The sequence below is a fragment of the Zootoca vivipara genome, chromosome 1 (genome assembly GCF_963506605.1).
Source record: "Zootoca vivipara chromosome 1, rZooViv1.1, whole genome shotgun sequence".
NCBI classification, from domain to species: Eukaryota; Metazoa; Chordata; class Lepidosauria; order Squamata; family Lacertidae; genus Zootoca; species Zootoca vivipara.
Window position 1 is genome coordinate 127,418,247 of NC_083276.1, and position 19,521 is coordinate 127,437,767.

The 19,521-nt window shown below is 44.6% G+C and overlaps 1 protein-coding gene across 1 annotated transcript in view; it reads left to right on the forward strand.

Moving 5' to 3' along the window:
• NRP2 (neuropilin 2) overlaps positions 1–14,103 on the forward strand; it is a 222,936-nt gene extending 208,833 nt beyond the window's left edge. Inside the window, exons 16-17 of the mRNA XM_035137736.2 lie at positions 4,900–4,968; positions 9,591–14,103. Of these exons, the coding sequence (XP_034993627.2) occupies positions 4,900–4,968; positions 9,591–9,898 (377 nt within the window). The 3' untranslated portion in view covers positions 9,899–14,103. The remainder of the gene's footprint in view (positions 1–4,899; positions 4,969–9,590) is intronic.
• Positions 14,104–19,521: the final 5,418 nt, after the last annotated feature.

Consider the following 19,521-nt stretch of genomic DNA (forward strand, 5'->3'; position numbering starts at 1 on the left):
ATAATAATATTTTTGGTTGGCACGCTTATTTATGGTATGAAAAAGTGAAAGTTCATAAAGGATTTACAAACCATATAATTGGGGGCAGGGATTATAGAGTATGAATAAACGAGTAAATTAAGTTAATTTGGATATGCAGAAGATATTAAAAACAAATTTAAGGAACTGCAGAAAGAGGGAGAAAGAAAGTCAAGTTTTGAAATGTCAAAATGATTGTAAAATTAGGGAAATGTATAAACTTGAAAAGTATGAATGAATAAAAATCACTGGTAACACCAAAAAAGAGGGGGAAATCCAGCCCAGGTTAAGCACTGTTTACTATAATAGGCACATTAGGCATGAACACTATTCTCCTCTTCCATTAAAACAGAAAATTGCTAACTTTGGATACATCATGTTCCTTCTGCTGATCCTTCCCTCTTGGATCCAATGAGGTCACAAGGCTGAAAATCACTATTTGTTTTTCATGCATAACTTTCACATCAGGCACCCTCTTAAGCTCCCCCATCTTCCCCTTACTCAGTAATGCTCTCCGTGTTTGATTCTGCTTCCAAGAGGCACTTTTCAGCTCTTGATGCAGATGTTTCCATCTGGGTCTCTCGGTTCTGAAGTGGGATGAGAAATCTGAACTCACTTTTAGAATAATGACTTCCTGCAAATGTTATAGAGCTTCAACTTTTTTGTTTGGTTTTGTTGGTTTTTTTAAAAAAAACACCATACACGTTGTGTTCTGATTCCAGTTGTGACTAAGCTGGAATTACTTATCATAAAGGACTTTTTGCATTCTGCAACATCTTCCGGAGAGAACTTTGTATGGCACTGGGATGCAGGGGTTTATTTCAACTGCAACTCACCAGAACTCAGATCCGGCACCTCTCAGTTGGGCCCCATTGTCATTTTAAGGGAAGGAAGGAGGTGTTCATAATGGGTTCTTTTTCTAGAAAAATAGCTTTCTAAAATGTTATTCCTTGAACAGAACTTGAGAGTTGGTGCCATCAAGCACTTTCAAGGAAACAGCAGCAAGGGGTACAACAAACTTTAATGGCTAAAATTTAATCTCTCCGAATTCCAAAGCAAACCAATCTTGTCCACAGTTGCTAGATCAATGTAATTATCCTTTGGATTTTGCACCTGTCCAAATTTTGCACTTCGCTTCTTAGCTCAAAATACCAAAAAAAAAGGCATTTGAAATGCATATTATAGAATAAGATGCATTAAGAAATGTGCACGTTAAGATGAAATGCTCGTGTAAAATGCATTTTTGATGTGTATTTTAGAGACTAATTTTCTTGTGAGTGTTTTAAAAAATATGATTAACGGGTAGCCTTCATGCTAAATGGACATGGACTGGAGAAAGATAGACGCACACACCCCGTTCTGAAATGACACTGACCGTTTGTTAAGTGACACTCTCTTCCTGACCTTCTCCTGCAGGAACTAAGTGTAGATGCCAAGAAATTTGCACTAGCAGAGCAGTACAAAAGCTGCAGCTGCCCTAGCATGGAGGGCCATTGCCTGGAGACACGTTGTGACGTTACTGGTGCTGGCCATGCATACTGTTTTGGGATACACCACGAGGGGCAGGGGGAAGGAATTGGTGCTTAAATACAGCAGCAAGACTTAGGAAAGCGTTGGCCCTAGCATTTGGGCTCTGCTTCAGGTAGCATGGCGCTTTTGGCTGGCACTCGCTGCATCCCTGAAAGCCCTTCTGCTACAGAGCTGCCATATCACTTCTTTTTTGCTCCAGCTGTTGGAACCGTTCCTTTTCCAGAGACATACTTAGCTGGTGCCTCTTCCAGCAGTAGAGCCCCTGACGTATTTCTGCACAGCAATTCATGTCTGGTTTTCCTTGTGGCAAGTACATCTGTAGTTTTAATAATTGCTTGTAATTCCTGAATGTTATACCACCACATTGCTTGCGAGGCAAATTGTTTGTGCAATGCTTGTCAGGCACACATTCATGGTTTCACTTCATTGGCCTTACAAATTGTCGGCTGATTGTTTGTTTTTTGTTTGTGTGAGAGACACCGAACAGCAGAATACATTTTTTTCTCTCTAGAATGATAGGAGTGACCCCATTCGTGTTGCTTAGCCTAAGAGAGCATCGGGCAAAAAATTCAGCGGTTCGGTTCTGCTCTTTGTCTTGACTCTTGGAGACGTTTGAGGTTCAGCAATTTGAGATGGAGCCATCTTTGGCACATCCAAATTCCTCACCTGACGGTTTCAGTTAATGACTTGCCTGTATGAAAGCCGTCACAAATTAGACATAATAATAATAATAATAATAATAATAATAATAATTCATTATTTATGCCCCGCCCATCTGGCTGGGTTTCCCCAGCCACTCTGGGCGACTTCCAACAGGAAAATAAAATACAGTAATCTATTAAACATTAAAAGCCTCCCTAAACAGGGCTGCCTTCAGATGTCTTCTAAAAGTCTGCTAGTTGTTTTTCTCTTTGACATCTGATGGGAGGGTGTTCCACAGGGCGTGCGCCACTACCGAGAAGGCCCTCTGCCTGGTTCCCTGCAACTTGGCTTCTCGCAACAAGGGAACCGCCAGAAGGCCCTTGGTGCTGGACCTCAGTATCTGGGCTGAACGATGGGGGGTGGAGATGCTCCTTCAGGTATACTGGACCGAGGCCATTTAGGGCTTTAAAGGTCAGCACCAACACTTTGAATTGTGCTCGGAAACGAACTGGGAGCCATCACATCACAGATAGATTCTTCTCTGCAGACAGTCCTCACATTTACCGTGTTTCTCATATTATAAGACATGTCTTATATTTATTTTTTCCTCAAAAAAACACACTATGGCTTATTTTCAAGGGATGTCTTATTTTTTTCCTCCTCCTCCTGCCGCGGCCGACATTGCTGCTGCGCCTATCACTATGTCTTATTTTCGGGGTATGGCTTATATTCCTTGAATGCTTAAAAATCCTGCTATGGCTTATTTTATGGGTATGTCTTAAAATATGAGAAACAGGGTAGGACCAAGCTAGATATGGTGGTCTACGCCAATCATGTTGCAAGAGAGGGGAATGCTTTGAAAACAGTGAAATGAGATCTGGGAAGGAATGCAGAGCCTTCTCCTGGCTTGTGGCATACGTCCCCCAAAGCTACTTCCTCTTAAGCACGTTCCCTTCCAATCCAACACTTGAGCAGCTGCAGGAAGTCAAGCATCAGTCATAGAAGACAGGGGAGAGTTTAGCTTCTCTCACCCCTGAATCACTTTGCACCTTCAAAAATAAAACTGCCTTACCTTTCTCTTTCTATGTGAGTCAGGCCATTCTGCGTCGAAACAGCCAGAACTACTGCCCTTAGCTATAAGCCATTAAGTGCCGAGTGATCAAGTGGTATACCTTGATTCTCAAACTTAATCCGTTCCCGAAGTCTTTTCCAAAACCAAAGCATTCCAAAACCAAGGCGCTTTCTCAAACAAAGTAATGCAAAATGGATTAATCCGTTTCAGACTTTTAAAAACAACCCCTAAAACAGCAATTTAACATGAATTTTTCTCTCTAACGAGACCATTGATCCATAAAATGAAAGCAATAATCAATGTTCTATACTATAAAATATATAAGACAGCATTGTAGATAATAAAAATTAAAATTATTTTTTTCTCTTACCTTCACTGATGATAGTCATTGTTTGGATGGGGGGCTTTTATCCATTTCCACAGTCACAATCAATCAATCAATCAATCAGTAGCTGAACTGGGTTCCACACAGTCACAAAAACAAATTAACTGAAAAAGCCTCAAAAACAAAAATGCAAAATAAATAGCAAAAACTATTTTGACTTCTGAAATGTTCAAAAACCAAGGCACAGCTTCTAATTGGAGCAGGTGCCCCAGAAACAATTGGATCAGGTGCCCCAGAAACAATAGCCGACAGCCGCATCAAACGTTCAACTTCTGGGTTTTCGGCATTTGGGAACCGAGGCGTTTGAGAACCAAGGTACTACTGTACATGAATATGGGTGTGAAATTAGACTGTTTGAAAATGTGGGACAATGCACACAGTGGAAGGAAACATATTATGGAACATGTTAACCGCAAAAGAACCATACAGTACATTGAAAACGTGCTGAAACTATATATTCTGCATATGTATGCATGTTCTCCCCCTTTTTTAAAATGCCTTTCGAAAACAACTTCCCAAGGAGATGTACAATGAAATGCAGATTGTGATGGAGTCCCAGCACCATTCACAATACTCTCTGGACCTATATTTTAACATGTTTCAAAGCACCTAAAGAAAAACCTCCCACACTAAAAGGCTCGGGTCAAGGAAATCATTTTCATAAATACCTGAATACGGATACCCATTTGTGGGATTCTGCATCTCCTTAGTGTAGTCCGGCTTTTATATTAATACCTAGGGCACACAGCGTTCCATAAATCATTTTGAATTCATTTGAAACCCAGGTTGAAAGTGGGTCATTCGGGTCGCTTGCATCTGCTGAGAAGCGCGACAGATGATGGCATGCAGAGAGTGCCAAATGGATGTTGTGTTAATGGTGACTAATGATGGGCATTGTTGAAAGTTACAAAGATAATACCTGTGCCCGTGGTTGCTAATGAATTATAGCCATTATGAAGATCCTACTGACACAATGTTTCAGCGGCAATCAGAATTATCTAGTTCCACTCCTTCCCCCCCTCCCTTTCATTTCCCCTAAAAGCAGATTATTTGGTAGAGATGAAAGAAGAGCTCCTATGATCTCCATATCTTCCATTGTACGCTGATGAATATTAGCGGAAGTTGGCCCTGGTTATGAATAGCCTAAAAAAATAATAATGCTTTTTTGAGCTTGCATATCTTATGAAAAGTGTATTGTTGCTGGTTGGTGATGTAGACTTTTAGAGTGACAACAAAATATTTCTCATTCCAGTCGATTTCCCAGCTTTAGAGGATGACATTTCAATCAACGGGGAAGACTTTGGAGAAGACTCTGAAGATGGTGAGTATGAGATATTGTGGGTTGCAGAACAAATATTTTAAAGGCAATGTAGATTTATGCAGCTCCAGGTCAAGTACAGTGGGACCTTGGTTCTCAAACTTAATCCGTTCTGGAAGTCCATTCCAAAACCAAAGAGTTCCAAAACCAAGGCATCCTTTCCCATAGAAAGTCATGCAAAATGGATCAATCTGTTCCAGAATTTTAAAAACAACCCCCAAAACAGCAATATAACATGAATTTTACTCTTTAACAAGACCGTTGAACCATAAAATGAAAGCAATAATCAATGTACTGTACTATAAAATAAATAAGACAGTAACGGGAGCTCACCTGGGAGCTCTGATTGGCAAGCCCAAGAGGCTCAGTGGTTTAACCACAGCGCCACCTGGGTCCCTAAATAAGACAGTATTGTATTTTTTTTAAAAAAATAAAAATAAAAATCTTTCCTGCCCTGATGATCCATTTCCGCAGTCACACAATCAATCAACCAGTAGCTGAACTGGGTTCCACACAGTCACAAAAACAAATTAACCAAAAAAGCCTCAAAAACAAAAGCACAAAATAAATAGCAAAAACAAAAAGCGCCAAACTGAATCCATTCTGGAAATCCGTTTCTGGACTTCTGAAATGTTCAAAAACCAAGGCACTGCTTCTGATTGTTGCAGGTGCCCCGGAAAACGTTTGAAAACCGAAGCACTTACTTCTGGGTTTTCGGCGTTTGGGAACCAAGGCGTTTGAGAACCAAGGTACCACTGTATCTCAGAGATACAGTGGATTCTCAAGTTCTGGCTTAAATATGTTTTATCAAAGATGCTCAGCCACAAGTTGAAAGCAGTGACTGCTAGTCATGATGGCTACATAGTATTGATGTCCGACATGCCCCTGGACACTAGTTACTGGAAAACAATAGCAGGAGAAGGCTCTTTCACTCAGGCCCTGCTTCTGGGCTTCCCAAAGGTATCTGACTGCCCAGTGGAATGAATAGGTAGGCTTTGGAATGAATTCATTGGGGAATGGGCTGTTTGGCATGGTTTGGGGAAAATAGCCTTGGCATCATCCCAGTACGTTTCCGAGCGCAATTAAAAGTGTTGGTGCCTCGGCCCAGAATACCTGAAGGAGCGTCTCCAACCCCACCGTTCAGCCCAGACACTGAGGTCCAGCGCCGAGGGCCTTCTGGCAGTTCCCTCACTGCGAGATTTGAGCTTACAGGGAACCAGACAGAGGGCCTTCTCGGTGGTGGCACCCACCCTGTGGAAAGCCCTCCCATCAGATGTCAAGGAAATAAACAACTACAGTGGTACCTTGGTTTAAGAACAGCTTAGTTTATGAACAACTTGGAGTAAGAACACTGCAAACCTGGAAGTGGGTGTTTTGGTTTGTGAACTTTGCCTTGGAAGCAGAACATGTTTCGCTTCCTGTTGAGTGTGTTCCATTTGTAAACTGAGTCCCCCGCTGCTATGGGAAAGCACGCCTTGGTTTAAGAACACCTTGGTTTAAGAACGGACTTCCGGAACGGATTAAGTTCGTAAACCAAGGTACCACTGTATCTGACTTTTGGAAGGCATCTGAAGGCAGCCCTGTTTAGGGAAGTTTTCAATGTTTGATGTTTTGTCGTGTTTCTAATATTCTGTTGGGAGCTGCCCAGAGTGGCTGGGGAAACCCAGCCAGATGGGCAGGATATAATTTATTAATTATTATTATTATGCTCAAATTGGCCCATAGGCCAGAGGTCCCCTGCCCCTGCTTTAAAAGTATGAATGGTACATGTGGAGTATATGAAAATATTGCCAGAAGGCATTTCAGTCTGGAAGTAATTCCCGGGATGGCTGGGAGAGTGAGTCTAGTGGGCTTGAGCAAAGGTTATTTAAATTAAAGGTCACACCATTAAAGAGGATTGAGCTGTAGTGCAAATCTTCAAACGTTACGAGGCTTCATTCCACGTTTAGAAATATTTGAGCCTTTCTTTTCTTTTCTTTTTTGCTTTCTTCAACCAGTTCACCATTTTTCATTATGTGGCGTGCCCAGTTTTTTAAATGGAGATTCAGGTTACACTCAACGTATTTATTTACTTAGCAGATTAATACTCTGCTTTCTGATGGAAGTTCTCAGAGCGGATCACATGCCATTGATACATTACAAACACACACTTGAAACAAAACAAAGCAAAACCGGCCATGGAGGAGGAGGAGGAGGAGGAGGAGGAGGAGGAGGAGGAGGAGGAGCCGCCGCCTGGTGTTGTCTTCGCCTGCCTCTCTCAAAATACTTTCCAATAGAGCCAACTAGATGGTTATTGGAATTTCCCACTAGATAGTCAATCATGATCTGTGCAGCTTTAAATATGATCCTAAACTAGTTGGCTGGGAAAAACAATCTGATTTGGTCTGACCACCCATATCACTGCTCTAAGAACCACTGGAACATACCAAATTTTGATAACTAGTGCCGCGGTTGGTCAAGGCAAGTTTTGATTTCGTATATCTGTACATCACAGGAACACAGCAAGCCGTTGCATACCAAGACATCGCATTGGTCCATCTAGCTCACTGTTGTTGACACTGGCAACAGTTCCTCAGGGTCCCAGGCAAAAGACTTTTCCAGCCCTGCTGAGACATAAATCTACACCTCTTTCCTGAGAAATAGATTGTGGTACAAATACTGGGGTACTTATCTGTTAATGGCGGGGACTGTATACTGAAGTAGTTGCACATGACCATCTAGCCCTCGGAGAATCCCAACAGTCAAGAACAGGCATAGGCATACTCCGGCCCTCCAGATGTTTGGGACTACAATTCCCATCACCCCTAGCTAACAGGACCAGTGGTCAGGGATGATGGGAATTGTAGTCCCAAACATATGGAGGGCCGGAGTTTGCCTATGCCTGGTCACAGGTGGAGAAACTTCTTCACAGGTGGAGAAACTTCCTCCATCCTGTTGGATGGCAGCTGCAGTTATCTAGATTCTAGGACAACATGGAGTATAGATAGTTACAAGGGACGTGGGTGACGCCATGGTCTAAACCACTGAGCCTCTTGGGCTTGCCAATCAGAAGGTCAGCGGTTCAAATCCCCACGATGGGGTGAGCTCCCGTTGCTCTGTCTCAGCTCCTGCCAACCTAGCAGTTCGGAAGCACACCAGTGTGAGTAGATAAATAGGTACTGCTACAGCGGGAAGGTAAATGGCATTTCTGTGCGCTCTGGCTTCCGTCACGGTGTTCTGTTGCGCCAGAAGCGGTTTAGTCATGCTGGTCACATGACCTGGAAAGCTGTCTGTAGACAAACACCGGCTCACTCGGCCTGAAAGCGAGATGAGCATCACAACCCCATATTCGCCTTTGACTGGACTTAACCATCCAGGGTTCCTTTTCCTTTACCTTTTACCTTTATAGATAGAGTAGTTAATATTGAGGGTGCATTCTCCTCAGGGCCTTAATACATTGGAGTGCAGTAAGCAAACTGGCTGCCACTGTGTGAGAAAAAGTTACTTCGAAAACCATTACTTGAACTCACAAGCTCTTCTGAATTCTCCCCCGCCCGCCGCCCTGGTTGTTATTTTTGTGAGCACGTCAGAATTAACATCCTTCAGATGTAATACATCAAGAGGAACAGAAATCAGCTGGTGCATAAACTGGGGACAAATTAGGCGTAGAAATTTGGCAACTAACAGCTACAGTTTTGATTCGTTGTGGGGGGGAACGCTATCTTGCACTCTTTTCATCGCACTGAGCCAGAACTGCGCAGGAATTCTTTGAGAAAAGCAGAGAGGAAAACATGGGATGGGGAAGTTGTAAAGAGAGATAATTTGGAGGTGTGGTTGACGCATCCCATACCAGATCCGTACCTTCACAGACAGTACAAATTGGAAGCAAGCGTTGGGGCAGGGAGATATATATATTTCCCACCACACAAGCCCATCGCCTAAAGTGATCGTGTGGGGGCTACAGCTGGGCGATATCTGCTTTTCAACATTGTGATATATATCACCAGCTGATATATCATGATGTCTGAAATAAGGATAGAACTAGATAGAGGCACTGGCCGGCTTCACGGTTTTCCCTGCATTGTGGTTTTCCGCCCAGCACACACATCCACACATCATGATTCACAATACATTGCCAGGTCAAAAATTATGAAACCGATATCACGAGATGGACTTCATTTTTTCCCCATTTTTTAAAAATATGTATTTCCCCCCCCCTCCTTAAACAATATTTTCGACAATAAATAACAAACACACAAACTTTCTGCTCTGCCAAGCATATGACTTCCCTCCTTCCCTTCAGCAGGTTTTCCGCTTTCAAGTCCTGTCTCACAATTTAGCTCTTTAACTTCCATTGTCCACATTGTAGGATTTGTTTCAATCCTGCTAGTGTGTTCAGATTTTTGCAATTATTATTCAAATATGCAATAAATATACTCCAATCCCTTTGAAATTTTTGATCATCCTGATCTGGAACCCTGCAGATCAGTCTGGCCAGTTCTGCAAAGTCCATTATGGACTTCAAACCGGTTTGGGACGGTGTATCGCCCACGCCCAGCCCTCGTAAGGACCACCTTTCCCGTGAGCTAGCATATGGGGCACAATGGTGACTCATTTTCTAACCACCTGATTCGACTCTGTTTCAGACTACTTAGGCCTGGAGAAGAACAACAACACGCTGTTTTCAACAAACTCTCCAATCATCCCAAAGATGGGCAAAGAGAAGAGCTGGCTGTACACTCTGGACCCAATCCTGGTCACCATCATAGCCATGAGTTCCCTTGGCGTGCTCCTCGGGGCGATTTGTGCGGGTTTACTTCTGTACTGCACGTGTTCCTACACCGGCCTGTCCTCTCGGAGCTCCACCACCCTGGAGAACTACAACTTCGAGCTTTATGACGGCATCAAGCACAAGGTCAAAATGAACCACCAAAAGTGCTGCTCTGAGGCATGACTGATTGCACCAGAATCACATTTGACATTTCATTCCAGCAGAAGTGGCTGGTGAAGATTACTTTTTATATGGGAGCTGAATGCCATAATCTTACACGAAGCCGGAGCTGGAAAGTGGGGAGGAGTCACGGACAGCCCTGCTGTTTCAAAAAGGAGGAGGAAACGAGGAGGAGGAGGACGGTGTAAACTTTCTTTTTTCCAGGGGGAAGGATTACCGTCGGAGAGAACGACGGCTTATTGTTCTCATGATAAGAACCAGGTTGGGGCAGGCTAAGGAGCTGCCATGCTTATTGTTATGTCTTATTCAAGTGAATCAAATCCAGAAGAGTCGAAACGTTTGGTTAGCATTTAGGAAGTGAGAAACAGAATGTTGAACGTTATTTTCCACTTCTTTTCCCCTAACAGGATAGTTGAGAATACTCCAGAGAGTTTCTCCCCGCCCTACCCTCTCCCCCCAACCCAAACCAACCCCGGTTCCTCTTTCGGTGGCCAGGCTAATCTTTAAAAATTACACACAACCACACATGCAAGCCTAAACACCCCCCCCCAAAAAAAAATATTCAGCTTATCGCCATTCAGAAAGGCTCCTTGATTTTAAGGGATTTGTTCTTGTCGGTAATACAAGCCCAGCAAGCTGCAGTTTATAGACACACACACACACACACCCCAAAAAAAGAAAGTATGTTGTTGCCTTTACCTTTTTCTGATCGGGAATTAGGCTTGCGGGTCAATGGGAGCAGGAGTGCTTTCTTCCCAGATTACAAAGCAAAAGAGAAAGGCAGCCTGAGGTGCGAAATTCGACAGAGGTGCCTCCTCGAGAGAAGCTGAAGAGCCTTAAAGTGATTTGCAAATAAGAGCCATTTATTAAATCCAGAGCTTGGATTGAAACAGCGGAGGCCTTCATCATAAGGGCTGTCTTTTACTTTTCTTTCGGTCCTCTCCCCCCCCAACCTGCACTTCCCTTTATAATCCCATTCCTTTTATTATAAGAAAATTGCAGCAAACAAAAGACACAATTATAAGATGCCCGAGAACTCAGGAGATGGCTTTTTCTATGCTTCGAGAGGAGGACAGGCTGCTATATATATATTTTTGTTAATGCTGTGACCACTCTGACGGGGGAGGGGGAGGAATGGAGTTAAAGGGAGGGGGGGAGGAATACAGCGATCCAGCCCCCGATGGAGAGTGGCAAGGATACCTCCTTCCTCTTAGCAGGCATGATTTAAGTTTCTTCTTTTGCTAGTACTAAGGGCTTCATTCTGCAAAGACGCCTGGCCACTTGTCACCGATAAAGGGAGTTGTGGTCTAACAACATCCCGACAGCGACAGATTTTCCCCACCTCTGAGTGGCGCTGCCTTTGAGCACATGCCTGGTTGGCGTGACCCTGGTGCTTTCTGCCTGGCCAAGGCATCACTTCTTTGCAGAGTTAGGCCTTTGGGTAGGAAGCAACCATTGCGATCCTTTGCAGGGTATCAAGTCTCATCTGATATTCCAGTGCGGTTGTCGGGGAAACAGGAAAAAGGCCTGGACCACCTTCCTATCCCTTCAGAACAGTGCAACTTGCTCCCTAGTGATTTGCAAGGCAAATGGTTTGTTTCCGAAGGGTTTTGTGTTCGTATGTGTGTGTATCTTTTTTTAATCAAGTGCCTTAGAAAAATATTTTTCCCTTTACTTAGAGGTGTGTGCTGTATCAAAATACAAGGGAGGCATCCCCCCCTTTCCCCTGTTCCTCTTCCTTTTCATCCTCACGATCATAATCTTCTTCTTCATCATCATCATCATCGTGGTCCTTGGATCTCTACTGGGTAGAGTTTTGTCCTTTCAAGTGGTCCAATATATTTCTAATGCTGTCATGCCTGAGGTGTGTCGCAAACCAGTAAAAGAGAAGTTTACAAATGCTAAGTTTTGATCTCCGATGCCTCTTGTTTCAGCTCTTGTTTCAGACATCTTCAAGCGACTTCTTTTTTTTAAGGAGAAATCCAAGTGGCTGCTATGTAGGAAGGATCTCCAGACTCAGCGGGTGGGGATCCGCAGCAGAAATTTCAGAAATCTGCTGTGGGGTCAACGCCCGACAGTAAACATGCATGCCAGGATAACGTTGCTGGGGTGCTGGCGCAATAGCATGTTTTGTGACGTTGTGCTAGCAAAGCTGTTGAAATGCAGTCTTCTAGGCACATAATGCAGCGGTCAGCAAGCACTGGGGCCCAGTTCAAATGTTTCGCTTCTTAGGTGTGCATCCTGCCATGTGCACGCCAGATAGCAAACAGGATTTGCTTGCCGCATAACATGTGAAATGGCCCTCGGAGCAGCTTTGGCATGCACGCTTATCTTTGCAGAATGAACAGAGCTTTTGGCATATGCGATGCTTCTTTACTTAGGTATACAAGTGGACAAGCAAAGCACTTATTTGCAGGGACGTGCCAACGCCACAATCCAGAACAGAGTTGGGTTTCCTTGAACTCAAATGTTTCCACAGCGCATTTAATTCTGTGGCAGACCCTGGGCCTTAAAACTGTGTTTTTTCATACCGTGCTCTGGGGAGCCGCCAGGATTCCCTGGAAGTTTTGCAGGAGTTATTTTAATACATCAGTAACACCTGTTGACACACATTCCCTCCCCCCAAAAAAAACAACTGGGTCTACTGCTGCAAATCTTTCCGAAACTGCACTGCAACATTGGGAAGCCTTGGGTTTTGTCTTAGATCACATGCGCGCAGTTCAAGCAAGGAAACCAACCCAAAGCCAGCATCTCTTGCGAACTGTGTGCATGCTTTAAAAATCAGGCCTCGAGATTCAGTGCAGGAGTTCTGTGGCTGGTGCTCAAGGGCTTTCTTGATGTGGAAGTTTCCCTGGTGGTAGGAAGTTTGAAAAACACTGCCTTTCCAGCAGTCTGGATGCAGCACCATAAAAAGTCCCCTTTTCATAGAGGATTCCTGTGTCTTTCCGGCATATTCCACATCCAAACTTTTCTCCCCTTCCCCCCTAATTTCAAGAGAAATGCAGAGAGTAATGTTACAGGGTCATTTTGCAGACCAGATTGCTGCTACGGTCATTCAAGAAAGGGGCCTGAGCCGGCCAAAGTTAGCCGCTTTCTTTCGGTCCCATTGATTTCAATGGGAGAGAGAAGCACGTGCTAAAAACTCTGGCAGGATTGTGCCCCCCCCCCTCAGATTTTTATTTCTCTTATATTTGTATGAAGGAGGACAGGCTGTATCTGTGAAGGTCACCTGACAGGAGTTATAGATATATTAAAAGGTAGAGTCGCTGTCTGTAGTAGACATGCAGAGAGTGAGAGTTCGTGTATACATATATTTCAACGCATATGTGTTTGCGCGTGCTTGTGAGTTCTCTGTATGCGTTATGTATGTGCGTGGTTACGTGGGACTACTTGTACCTTTAAATCGGCGGCCAGAGGATGCTACTGACCTTGGCACGAATGCAGCGGGGGGAGTTTTAGTGCAAACTGCGTAGTAACGAAACCAGCTCCCTCTTAGAGAGTCCCATACTTTTGTATTCCATGTTGGTTGGTACAGGGGCTTGGCTGCGTGCACTCAGTGAGCAGAATCAGGCCACAATGCTGCAGAGCTGATACCTCACTTACCTCTCTGCTGGGTGCTTTACTGTTCTAATGCAGAAAACTTGACTGATTGTATTTTTAACAGGGCAAGGAAGGAAAAACAGTGCATACATTCATGTCAAATACATCTTCACCTGCAAAATAATAATAATAAAAATGTGTTATATTTGCTGATCCATGTTCTTTGGCAATTCCCCGCCTTTCCAAAGTGCACAGAGGAGAAAAAAAGAAGAAGTCCAATCCTGCGTTACCAATGCCTTTGTTGAAATAGGTGTTAACTCCCCACCCCCTCGAAGGCATCTTTGTTGTGGCTGACAGGAGGGGGGGCTTTAGTGTAGCTGATCCTTGCTTTTGCAGGGAGGTGTTGACAAGGGAGCATGGGGATAAAGAAAAAGAAAAAAAGAAAACCAACACCATTGGAAAAAATGGTATGCAGGGATAACAGAATTTCTCACATTTTACCAGCTCAAGGTAGTTTGACCATTTACTGGCTGAGCCAGATCATGTGGACTTTAAAGCTTTTACTGTGATTCTTCAGTGTTTAAGGAAAGACAAACTCAAACTGTGTTTCTATTATTTGTATAAAAGCCTTTTAAAAGTACTATTTAATAAACATTACAGTAGATCTTTGTCTTTGTCCATGGAGTTTTCTTGGCAGGGATACTGGAGTGGCTTGCCAGTTCCTTCTCCAGGTGGATCACGTTTAGTCAAAACTCTCCACTATGACCTGTCCATCTTGGGTGGCCCTGCATGGCATAGCTCATAGCTTCTCTGAGTTAGTTATTCAAGCCCCTTCGCCACGACAAGGCATTGATCCATGAAGGGCTATGGTCTATGGGGTCACGAAGAGTCGGACACGACTGAACGACTAAACAACAACAAAGTAGATCTCTCTCTCTCTCTCTCTCTCTCTCTCTCTCTCTCTCTCTCTCTCTCTCTCTCTCTCTCTCTCGTGTGTGTGTGTTTGGTTCATTTCTTTTGCAGCTGGGGAGGCCTGTCAGCCTCTGTGCTTGTCGCCTGGGTCCAGCAAGGGAGATCTGCATGCTAAAGTCAACTTCCATTGTGTGCCATTGATGGAGCAGTTGAGCACATACCTATTCACAGCTCAGTGAAGTGGCCAGGTGTGTCTTTCATTTGGCTGCCCAGAAAAATCACAGGAAGGCTGTTCCCCCCCCCCCCATTTTCTTAGCGCACCAGCATCCTCCAGATTAGGCGTTCTGTCCAAGAATGTCTTTCAGAGGGTCACGCAGATACACGGAGAGTGAAAACACCCGTAATTCACACCCCTGCCTTTAATTAAACCACACAAAAAAATGGTCACACTGGACCTGGCACCAATATGATTGCTGCTTTCAAACCCATTCTTGTGCACGACAGCCCAGGCTTTCCAGGTTAATATTCCCCGATGATGTTTACTAGAATGCTGTACTCTTCCAAATTATTTGCAGTAAGGAAGTCAAGATTGGGCTCTTCCCTTTAATCTCACTGCATTTAAAAAAAAACAAACGGAATTTCACAATGCTGCATATCGGTGTGAGTTGCGAGCATTGAAATAAGGCTCAGAAGCGAACTTGTAATCCTCACATTTACTCCCTGCACCACGATGTCCTCGCAGCAAAATATTTGACATTTCTAATGTATTAATAATGCCTGCTGGCACCCAGCAATCTGCTATTTACAGAGAATATTTCCCCCTTATCTTTCTTTTCTCTACAAATGTTTACACAGGCCGGTGGAAAATGGTGCCAGATTTAGGCATGGTAGAGGTTTCAAACTGGAAGAGGTACTGGCAGCAGCGGCTGGGAAGAAACATGAGCCATCTGAATCCCAGGGCCATTCTAGCTCCTGTTGTATTTAGATGTGACTCTTGGCTTTCCATCCCTGTTTCTTCCATTCAGGCATATCGCTTGCTGGAACCGGATCAAACCTTGCAGAATGTTTGTGTCTTTGCGGAAGAAGGTTCATCTGATCTCTGCAGGAATGTGTGTTTGACCGGGCGTTTGAATTCGGTATACCTTCCTGTGGGACCGAGTTCTCATTCCCCCCCCCCGATGCCTGTAATCTGGGAGCTGGAGGGTTGACCAGAGCTATCCAGCCTGTTTCTGTTGCCAAGGCTCAGCCCTGAAACATCCACTGTTTAATCTGAGCAAGGACTCAGGCTCTGGTCCTGTTCCTGATATCATGGTTTAGCACTGAGATACAGGAAGTCGAATGTTCTCTTGTGACTCGCTTGGTATTTTGTGGGGGCAGAAAAACTTCTACAAAACATGGTGCGTTGAATGAGAAGGTGACTAGTAATCATGTTTGTGGCTGAGTGATGTCGCTTGTCTTATTTACAAGGCTGTTTTGCCCTTTAGCAACTAAGACTACAGAATGACACCACAAAGTCACCACAGTCATCTCACCCACATCCAGAAAAGGCTTCCCAGTTGGAGCACAAATGCTTTCCAGGCAGATTCTGCAATCCAGTAATTCTCTTTTTAGAAGTTACCGCATTTTTCCGTGTACGTTTCCGAGCACAATTCAAAGTGTTGGTGCTGACCTTTAAAGCCCTAAACGGCCTCGGTCCTGTATACTTGAAGGAGTGTCTTCACCCCCCATTGTTTAGCCCGGACACTGAGATCCAGCACTGAGGGCCTTCTAGCGGTTCCCTCGTTGCGAGAAGCAAAGCTACAGGGAAAACCAGGCAGAGGGCCTTTTCGGTGGTGGCGCCCGCCCTGTGGAACGCCCTCCCATTGGAGGTCAAGGAGATAGATAAACCTGACATTTAGAAAACACCTAAAGGCAGCCCTGTTTAGGGAAGTTTTTAATCTGTGATATGTTAATGTATTTTGCTATTTGTTGGAAGCTGCCCAGAGTGGTGGGGGAAACCCAGTAAGATGGGTGGGGTATAAATTAATAATAATAACAACAACAACAACAACAACAACAACAACAACAACAACAACAACAACAACAACAACAATTTGGAGTTGGGGGACTCCAAATTAAGAAAATGAGGAGAATTGCCCAGGGTTGTTGAGCTTTTTGGGGGGATTGCCTAAAATTGCTCACCCGACTGACACTGACACTCGCCCGCATCACAAAAGCCACCTATCTGCCCCCTTGCTGGCAGAATCCGCAAATCACCCATCCAATTGCCACAGTGACAGCCAATCAACACCAGCCCTTGCCACAGCCACCAATAGCATGCCCAATAGCCGCTGACAATCTCCAGCTCGCGGCAGCAACCAATCCCAAGGCCCCACTATGCATTATCCGTGTAGAAGATGACCCACAATTTTTAACATAATTTTCTAATAAAAAACCCCCTTGTCTTGTATATGGAAAAGTACGGTAAGTGCTCACACAGGGTAAGGCTCACACTGGTCTCAATGGCCCTAAGACTGCAATCCTTATCTCTATTTAACTGGGGTGAAATCCCAATTGAATTCCATATACAGTAACTTGCTTCTGAGCAACCATGGCGAAGATAAGCTCAAACTGTAAGGGTGACTAACTGCTGGGCTGCAGCCCAAAATGCAGGAGCCGTGAATGTACAATCTCTGAGATTATGATGCTGTGTGGGGTCATCCTGACCGAGCTTGAAAGCAACCTTTTGGAATGCTCTCCTCAAGCTCGGGGGTCAAATATTTCCCCGTTTTGCTTTGGCTCATCGTTGGCTCACTGCTAATTGAGCACCTACAGCATAGAGGTCTTGCTGGTGAGCATACCTGCCAAGTTGCTGTCGGAGAAATAAGGGACCGGGCCGGAAATAGCAGACCGGAAGTAGCGCTGCCGCCATTTTGGAACTGGGTGGAGCATGCTCAGAAGTGACTTTTGATGCTGCTTTGCCCAGTTCCAAAATGGCCGCCGCACCAGAAGTCACACTGCAGCCATTTTGGAACTGGGCAGAGCAGCATCAAAAGTCGCTTCTGAGCATGCTCTGCCCAGTTCCAAAATGGCCGCCGCGCCAGAATAAACCGGGGGAAAACAAAAAAATATGTTTTTTCAGCTAGGAGCAGCTGGAAAAACGGGGATTTCCCAGGGAAAACGGGAGATTTGGCAGCTATGCTGGTGACTAGTTTTGAGCCCACCAGATGCAATGATTCGATTAGATCAGCAGCGAACACAGCCTTAAAATTCAGCAAAGAAAAGCATGTCCCCTTTCAGCATCAAAATACTGTTTTAGCTCCCGTTGCTTTCACCGGGATGCAAAGTCAAACTGATTGGACTTAATGGACAGAGAATTGACTTGTACCATCAGGGAGCAAGTCTCAGGCAAAACAAAACCCCAGCACCTTGTTAACTAGCTGCATACAAAAAGAACAGGAATCAAGAGGCTTACTAGGCAAGGCACCACTGATAAGAACAAAACTAAGAGATCCTTCCTGCTCTGACTGTCTTAACAAAGCACACAAACAAAAATAGCATGTGTTTTATTCCCATATGGTATTAAAGGTACCATGCAGAACGCAGGAATTCAACTCCTACTGCACAAATGCGTATGCACACAAACACCCCTAAGTGGGAACTGAACTCTGTCTCCTGCATCCCAGCGCAGCTCCAGCAATCCTGGTGAAACAGGGCTGGCCCAGGAAATTTAGACATTTTGCTACTTAAGGTGGGAAAGCTCAGGGCAGTGGCTCCACTCAGCTCAGTCAAGGTGCCTTAAGATCCCAGCTCTTCTCCCATGGAGCAAAAATACAGTGGTACCTCGCTAGACGAATGCCCTGCTAGACGAATTTTTCGCTAGATGAATGGGTTTTGCGATCGGAGGTTGCCTCTCAAGACGGAATTCGTTTTGCGAAAAATTCATCTAGCGAATCGCGGTTTCCCATAGGAATGCATTGAAATTCAATTAATGCGTTCCTATGGGGGCAAAAAAACCTCAATGCATTCCTATGGGATTTGCAAGACGAATTTTTTTCGCAAAACGAATTGACTCACAGAACGAATTAAATTCGTCTTGCGAGGCACCACTGTACAGCGGTAGTAAATTAAACAACCAGCAGGTCCCACCATTTCATGACACCCCAAATCTGCTGCCTGAGGTGGCCATCTCACACTGCCTAACGCTAAAGGTAAAGGATGGTTAAGTCCAGTCAAAGGCGACTATGGGGTTGTGGCGCTCATCTCGCTTTCAGGCCGAGGGAGCCAGTGTTTGTCTGCAGACAGCTTTCCAGGTCATGTGGCCAGAATGACCAAACTGCTTCTGGCACAACGGGACACCGTGACGGAAACCAGAGCACACAGGAACGCTTTTTACCTTCCCAATGGAGTGGTACCTATTTATCTACTTGCACTGGCGTGCTTTCGAGCTGCTGACCTTCGGATTCGAACTGCTGACCTTCGGATCGGCAAGCCCAAGAGGCTCAGTGGTTTAGACCACAGCGCTACCCGCGTATGGCCGGCCCTCCTACCAAAACATATAGTTCACACGTATAGGTACATCGCTTCAGCTCTCTGCAGTCAACTGGCAGCAAAATGTGTGGAAAGCACTGAATATGAAAATCTGGCAGTATTCAGAACTGGAGATAATGGAGGGGGAGCGTCATCACAGCTGGAGGCTTCACCTCCTACTGATGTGCTCATTTGAACATCTGAAGAGAACCCTGTGCATACAGATGTATTTTCAGAGGCAGAAGGTCTACCCACCCACATCCATTCTGAACACTAGAAACACTGAAGGGATAACTAAGTAGAGCCTAAGATTCTTAATCTCAAGGGCGTGGTTTCAAGCCCCACTTTGGAAGGTTCCTGCATTGCAGAGGGTTGGGCCTTGGTCCCTTGCAACTCTGCAAGTCTATGAAAATGTTAAATCTATCTGGTGTGCAAAGCATTCACATGTGCAAATCATCACTGAATGTTGTGATCGTCAGGTGTGAACCAGCTTCAAGAGTGATCTTCCCCGCACCTCGTTCCCGAATCTCATTTTAAGCTAGGGTTGTTTCCATTCTCTTTCGACAAGATCTGTTTCCATATGTGGCATCCCATGGCTCTGCAAACTTAAGGGAATGATCTCTGTTCCCATCTCTATATTGCTGCCTGTTGCACCCGTTTATTGT